This window comes from Epinephelus moara, chromosome 20 (assembly GCF_006386435.1).
Source record: "Epinephelus moara isolate mb chromosome 20, YSFRI_EMoa_1.0, whole genome shotgun sequence".
NCBI classification, from domain to species: Eukaryota; Metazoa; Chordata; class Actinopteri; order Perciformes; family Serranidae; genus Epinephelus; species Epinephelus moara.
The window spans coordinates 5965488-5973062 of NC_065525.1; the positions used below are offsets into that span (position 1 = coordinate 5965488).

Consider the following 7575-nt stretch of genomic DNA (forward strand, 5'->3'; position numbering starts at 1 on the left):
TGCCAATTGCACGCTCCCTCAAAACTTGCGACATCTGTGGCATTGTGCTGTGTGATCAAACTGAACATTTTAGAGAGGCCTTTTATTGTAGCCAGCCCAAGGCACACCTGTGCAATAGTTATGTTGTCTAATCAGCATCTTGATATGCCACACCTGTGAGGTGGGATGGATTATCTCGGCAAAGGAGAAGTGCTCACTAATACAGATTTAGACAGATTTGTGAACAATATTTGTGAGAAATGGTCTTTTGTGTGTATAGAAAATGTTTTAGATCTTTGAGTTCAGCTCATGAAACATGGGAGCAAAAACAAAAGTGTTGCGTTTATATTTTTGTTCAGTGTATTTAGCATCACAGAGACTTGTGGTCAGTGGGATTTGAGGATTCTTAAAATAACATCTGTACAGATGTGAAGGCCTGACTTTATCTGACTGATCTTAAATGAAAGATGTCTTGTATTTTTTTCCTTTGAAAATATTAACCTTATAGCCAGACACAATTTATCTAGCCTATGCAGCTGAGGGGACAGGTCTGCTCTGCAGCATCAAACTGATATGATGCTGATTTATATGAGAATTCATGAAAAACTGAGGTTGAACCATGAACATAAAGTACAGATAGCCTGTAAAGCATTTTAATAACTCAATCTACCATAATGAAAAAACAATATGAGACTGAGAACAATCTAATATATGGGTCAGATAACATTTTTAATAAATCGACATACTATCGGACAGGATGCGAGTGTTTCTGTGACTCCCTGCTGCCACCTGCTCTCATCTACTTTTCAGGCGAGGCGCAGTTCATCTCGAACATCCCTATTGTGCAAATATTAAACTGTAGGCAAAAACAGTAACAATGAGACTTTGCTTAAGATTTTGGAGCTGAGGTTATTTTTGTAGCCATCTAACAACATTATCTCCACTGGAGAGAACATTTTCATAATATTGTGTAGCCGGATGACGCGCCATTCTCAATTATTGAGACACAACAACAATCACAAAAAAAAAAGATTTCTCACAGTTTCAAAACCTGTCAGCATTTTAAAACTCTCGGCTCAGGCTAGGGAAGGGTATCTTATATCTTTTTTTCTTTTTCTTTTTTTTTAAGATTTTTTTGGGCATTTTTTGCCTTTAATGGACAGGACAGTTGAGTGTGAAAGGGGGGGAGAGAGAGGGGGGATGACAATCAATCAAACTTTATTTGTATAGCACTTTTCATACATTAAAAATGCAGCAAAGGGCCACAGGCTGGATTCGAAACCGGGCCGCCGCGGCAACAGCCCTGCACATGGGGCACCTGCTCCACCACCAAGCCACCGACACCCCATCTTATGATATCTTAAACAGTATGGCAAAGTCAACACTATATGTATATGACAATATAATATGAGTATGTGTTATATGGGTAAATTAATTACTGACTGTTTTAATAGGAAAGGGCCATGGCATAAGCAGGATCATTCCCTCCCAAGTTTGTACATTCCATAATTGTAATGGATGAAGCAAAGGCTAAAAACTACTCAATGTATAAACCAGAATGAAACCAGATACACCTGCCAGCCATTAGTATTCTCTGTATCCATGGTATAACAGTCAATAACCTTTATTGACTAAAGCTTGAGTTTCTTAATCTTTTATAGCTTACATCCCACCAGCTGCTGGATTCAAGTTGTAAAAATTATGAGCCAGTTTACAGCAAAACCGCACAGGCATATCATGGGTCAGACATGGCCAGTAAATATTTGACCTTGTGATTTGAATTTCACAGCCTGTAATCACAAATTAGTACCAGTTAATTATAGTGAAAAGAGGGCAAGAGACTACATTGCACCAATGGAGAACTTTCAGATCCTACCTGTGAATAAGCACCTCATTCATCAAATATACCAACAAACAGATGCTTCAGTAAAAAGTATAATGTATTCAAGCCAGCAGTGTCATGCAACCTTTTGAATGACTTCTTGAAAATCATATTTTGACATTGAGGTTTTTTTTTTACTAAACTCATTTAGAACCCAATTATGTTCCAAACACACACAAATGGAAAAAAAAAAAAAAAAAAAAAAAATCGCAATGGCAGATTTAAACTCTAACCCATTCAAAAATAATAATTACAAAAAAAAAAATTAAAAATATTATTAGGACACATTGTTGATATGTGTTATTTCAATGTCAGTTTCAATGAACAAAGAGTCTGAATGCAGAAACCAGCTAATAGTAAAAATGACTCTAAATGGTCCTAACAGACTTTTTTCTACAAAAAAATAGTTATTTATTTTTCATGAATGGTTAACTCATATCAATGAGCAACAAAAGGACCTGTCATCTGCCATCTGTCATGGGTAATCTTTAACTGCATGGAGTTAAAGATGACAAATTTCTTCAATATTTTAAGCAAGACTACTTTTTAATTTAAATCTTTTACAGTTTCAAAATAATAAAAAAGTAAAAGGGCCTGAAGCAAATGTTTGGGTATCTTGCATGGTCAGTGCTTAGTAGCGCCCCCTTTGGCAAGTATCACAGCTTCTAAACACTTTTTGTATCCAGCTAATAATCTTTCGATTTTTGTTTGGGGATTTTCACCCATTCTTTCTGCAAAAGGCTTCTAGCTCTGTGAGATTCTTGGGTCATCACACATGCACTGTTCTTTTGAGGTCTGTCCTCACATTTTTAATGATGTTTAGGTCGGGGGACTGTGAGGACCATGGCAAAACCTTCAGCTTGTGCCTCCTGAGGTAGTGCATTGTGGATTTCGAGGTGTGTTTAGGATCATTGTCCTGTTGTAGAAGCCATCCTCTCTTCATCTTCAGCTTTTTTACAGATGTTGTGATGTTTGCTTCCAGAATTTGCTGGAATTTAACTGAATCCATTCTTCCCTCTACCTGTGAAATGTTCCTTGTACCACTGGCTGCAACACGAGCCCAAAGCATGATTGATCCACTCCGTGTTTAACAGTTAGACAGGTGTTCTTTTCATGAAATTCTGCACTCTTTTTTCTCCAAACATACCTTTGCTCATTGTGTCCAAAAATTTCTATTTTAACTTCATCAGTCCAGAGGACTTGTTCCCAAAAAGCATCAGGCTTGTTTAGATGTTCCTTTGCAAACTTCTGACACTGAATTTTGTGGTGAGGACACAGGAAAGGTTTTCTTCTGATGACTCTTCCATGAAGGTCGTATTTGTACAGGTGTCACTGCACAATAGAACAGTGCACCACCACTCCAGAGTCTGATAAGTCTTCCTGCAGGTCTTTTGCAGTCAAACGGAGGTTTTGATTTGCCTTTCTAACAATCCTACAAGCAGCTCTCTCAAAAGGTTTTCTTGGTCTTCCAGACCTCAGCTTGACCTCCACAGTTCCTGTTAACTGCCATTTCTTAATTACATTACAAACTGAGGAAACAGCTACCTGAAAACACTTGACTGTCTTCTTATAACCTTCTCCTGCTTTGTGGGCATTAGATATTTTAGTTCTCAGAGTGCTAGGCAGCTGTTTAGAGGAGCCCATGGCTGCTGAATGTTGGGGCAAGGTTTCAGGAGTCAGAGTATTAGAAAGCTTTGAAATTTGCATCACCTGGCCTTTCCTAACAATGACTGTAAACAAGCCGTATTCCAAACAAACTAATTAAGGTCTGAGACCCTGGTAAAAGTTGTCTGAGAGCTCAATTGCCTTTAAGTGCCTAAAGTTTTGCATGGTGCTCCTTTCCTTTTTTCACTTTTTACTTTTTTTACAAATTGTAAAAAAACAAAAATAATACACAAATCTTGCTTAAAATCTTGAAAAGCATGTTTCATCTTTAACTTCGTTCCTTTACGAGATCAGTTCATCTTCTACTCACTTGACTATTCACAACAAACGAAATGTTGACCAAGGGCGCCCAAACTTTTGCATGTATACTGTACAACTGCGAGGTGAAAAGTCTAGTTATATTTTGAATTGTCATCTGCCACCTAGGTTTTGTGTTTTCCTTTACATAAATAAAGGCAGACTTTAAATCTGTGCCGAGAAAATCACCAGAAGGCAGGAAACAAAGTGTGTAATGCTCAAATTTTCCTAGGAAATGACCCTTGGAACCCTGGTTAATTGTTCCAGTGTTGAAATTAAGCCTATGCCCTTAAATGCACTCAGATGTGAAAATAATGGATTTGGCTGAGGGAACACAACACTGAATGGAGTGGCTTCTTCACCTCTCTCATCCATTATTTTCATGACCATCATCATCTTGTTGTGCATTATTGCTTGTGTCCTGCAAATCTCCCTCACCTTCTCTTTCTCTTTCCCATTAGGGTGGCTCCATCCAGAATATGGAGTCTCTGCATTGTCTGGAGCTGGTGGAGAGCAGACAGTCAGAGTTCAGCTTTCAGCTGGTCATTCAGGACTGCACAGATCAGAAATGGACCATCACGAACATACTGACTGTCCTGCCACAGTGAACACACTGACACCAGTCGGCTAATGGAACACCTTTGTTGTGATGGACTGCTCGAGTCAGTGAGGAAGTTTGAGGACTTCTTCTGCTGGCCCAGATCAATGATCAATTGTCACAGAGTTCTGGTGGAGGAAAAAAAAAAAGAGTCCAGTTAGAAATGGGAAAAATGCTAAGTAAGCAGCAAAGTACTTGTCCAAAAAATGAGCTTTAATACCAGACCTATTTTTAAGGAGAATCTGCATAGGAAAAGATGTGCTTCAATCAGACACGGACCATCAGTAACCTAATAACCGTTTTATACCAATGACCTGAGAGAAGAGACACTCACAGATGGAGCCGGGGCTCTTAAAACGTCCCTCTCTGCAATCGAAATGAGAAATATAGCTGCTTGTTTCATGGGACAGGCCCATGAAATCATGTAAGCACTCTGGTTATTGCAGGAGCAGTATTTTGGGTCCCTGTCCACCTTTTATGATAGGGCCTGTACTCCTTCCGTCTCAACGCACAATCACTATAACAAATTGAGTGAGTATTGGTTTCAATATGTTTGTGTGCAGAGGGATGCAAGGTGAGTGACTGAACATGCCGCAGAAAAATCTAGCAATTTTACAATGCAAACAGGCTGATTTGTTACACAAATTATGTGGAGGAGACAGATTTCAAGTTATTACTGTTTGACTCAGACTGTGGGCAGGACAGATGCTGTAGATTTCCTCAGTATCACAAAAAGGTGACAAAGTGTAGTGGAGAATAACCAGTGAGTGATATAAACTGACATTGTGATAGAAACTGTATCCCTCAGAAGTTTCAGAGTGTGCTGTAGAATTAATTTGATCAGAGGCCGAGCCGTCCATCATGCTGGCAGGCGCCATGTTTGTGGACAGAGCAGAAGATTAATCTGAACAAGAAGATTTTAGATTTCCTAGCTCCTGTAACACCAGCACTTAACACAACTTTGGCTCATGCAGCATTGGTATTACAACCCATTCTCATTTCCAGGGTGTCAAATATGGCAGCCTGGTCGGTGGCCCTTGGCCTCTATTACCAACACACAAGGCACCTTTCAACTAACTCCAGTGTGAGACTGTCTGCAACAATAACGTAGTAGAGAGACAGAGAAAGTCCGGACTTTCACCCAGAAGACCAGTATTTCTTCACATTTGGCACGTCCACTTGGACTCATAGATGAACTAATTAGATTTTGGTCAGCAAAGGTCAAGGTCACTTTGTCCTAGTCTGTCTAATCCTCATGAATGCAATATCTCAGGAGCACCTTGAGGAAATTTCTTCAAATTTGGGACAAGTCCACTTGGGCTCAACTACATACTGATTAGATTTTTGTAGTCAAAGGTCAATGTGACCTCATAAAACATGTTTTTGACCATAACTCAACAATTCACATGCTAATTATGACAACATTTCCCACAAATATGTAAAATGATGAAGTGACAACATTTTATATGCAAAAGATCAAAGGTCATCCTCACTGTGACATCATAATGTTTTCTGCCCATTTTTCAACACCAGAACAAAAGGGGAGACATTTGGTCAGATACTGAATTTGTGACACTAATCATGGGTGTCCATCACGAAAGCATTGTCCACTGTAATGTATATATAAAAGTCTGGACGGACATGGACGTAACTCTAAATGCATCTTACAGAGTCATACAACCCCGGGGCGGTAATTCTAGTTGACGTCAGGTAACATAATTACTGGTGTACTTCATGTGATATAATCATCACATTACTGTAACAAATGTAGTTATTTTAATCCAAATCATAATCATTTTTCTAAACCCAAAGTAGTTTTTGTGGCGGAACCTATGTTTCCTGTGAAGACTGACAGGATTTTTTAAAGAGCAGAAATTGGCACGAAACTGACACAGAAACTGTTAGAGGGGTAGCATATTTTTGTTTCTTAGGATATTAAAGGCATGAATTACCCTACTCTCTCTTTCTCTCTCTCTGATCGGCTTACCCTGACATTCTTATTCTGTTCAATCTCAGTCCTCTTGCCTAAGCCTAACCAACTCAACCAATGAAAGTGACAAGTGCTAGCCAGTCAAAGAATAGGGCAGTTTTTGCCTTTGTTATCCTTGGAAACCCAAATTCGCAAATGGGTAACTACACCGTAATAGTTTGAAGGGTAGGGCCATTAATCACGCTGGCATATATGATCTGCTGGGAGAGAGAATGTGTTGGCAACCATATTAAGCAGACCTGGCTGAAAGAGGAAAGTGATGCAGAAACCCCAGCACAGCTCTGATTTCAAGGCAAGAACATCTGTCCAAAAAATCTGGGCAAAGTTCTTTCAAACCTGTGAAAAGCTGAGGGTCAGGGTTGTGAAAGCTGCTGCATTAAATATCATGTTCTTGGGGGCTGATACGACAAACAAGAAGTTAAAGGAAAAATCCACCCTAAAATACTTAATCCACACTGGTGTTTTTACATATTTTGACCATTTTAAATGTTTTGTGTTAAAATGTTTTATATTGAGTGAACCAAATGCTATATATTTCAAAAGAATCAAAGGCTTGGTTGTCCTGCCATAACAGAGATAATAACATTTACACAAGAATATGTCAACAATATGTAACACAGACTGTATACAACCACACAGTCTCGAGAAGATGTCTAATCAGACAAAATAATTACAGATGCCTGCAGAGGTGTAAGATGGCTGTGTCAGAGCAAAAACTCAAGTTCAGATATTTACTGTCTTATGTCAGAGGTCTCCTCCTTCAAAGTCCTCCTTCTCAATTTAAGATCCAGGACTGTCACCATCCATAACCTTCACTAAGAAATACAGCATTCTTTCCCTCAGTCACCCCGCTCACTTTATGCTACACTGATAATACTTCATCCTAGTTGGATAATGATCACCAAAATAAGCTTCAACTGGATTTACACCAATTTTCAAAATTCAGACAGTCCGAGAATATCAGTAAACATGGACAACTCTCTCACAAATCCAAAAATTAGAGTGCTAAAACTAAAGTTTGTGATGTCATTGGGTATAAAGTCTGGAGCTGCTCCATAGACAGCGAATGGTGAAATATGTTCTAGATGACACTGGGTGCGGTTACATGATAGCTTCTCATTCGGAATGAAATAAATCTGAATGAAATCATTCAGAATTAAAGTC

General features: G+C 39.0%; 1 protein-coding gene across 1 annotated transcript in view; it reads left to right on the top strand.

The window, feature by feature from the left end:
• galnt18a (UDP-N-acetyl-alpha-D-galactosamine:polypeptide N-acetylgalactosaminyltransferase 18a) overlaps window positions 1-5009 on the top strand; it is a 315711-nt gene extending 310702 nt beyond the window's left edge. The window contains exon 11 of the mRNA XM_050072241.1: window positions 4285-5009. Within this exon, the coding sequence (XP_049928198.1) occupies window positions 4285-4431 (147 nt within the window). The 3' untranslated portion in view covers window positions 4432-5009. The remainder of the gene's footprint in view (window positions 1-4284) is intronic.
• The last annotated feature ends 2566 nt before the right edge of the window (window positions 5010-7575 follow it).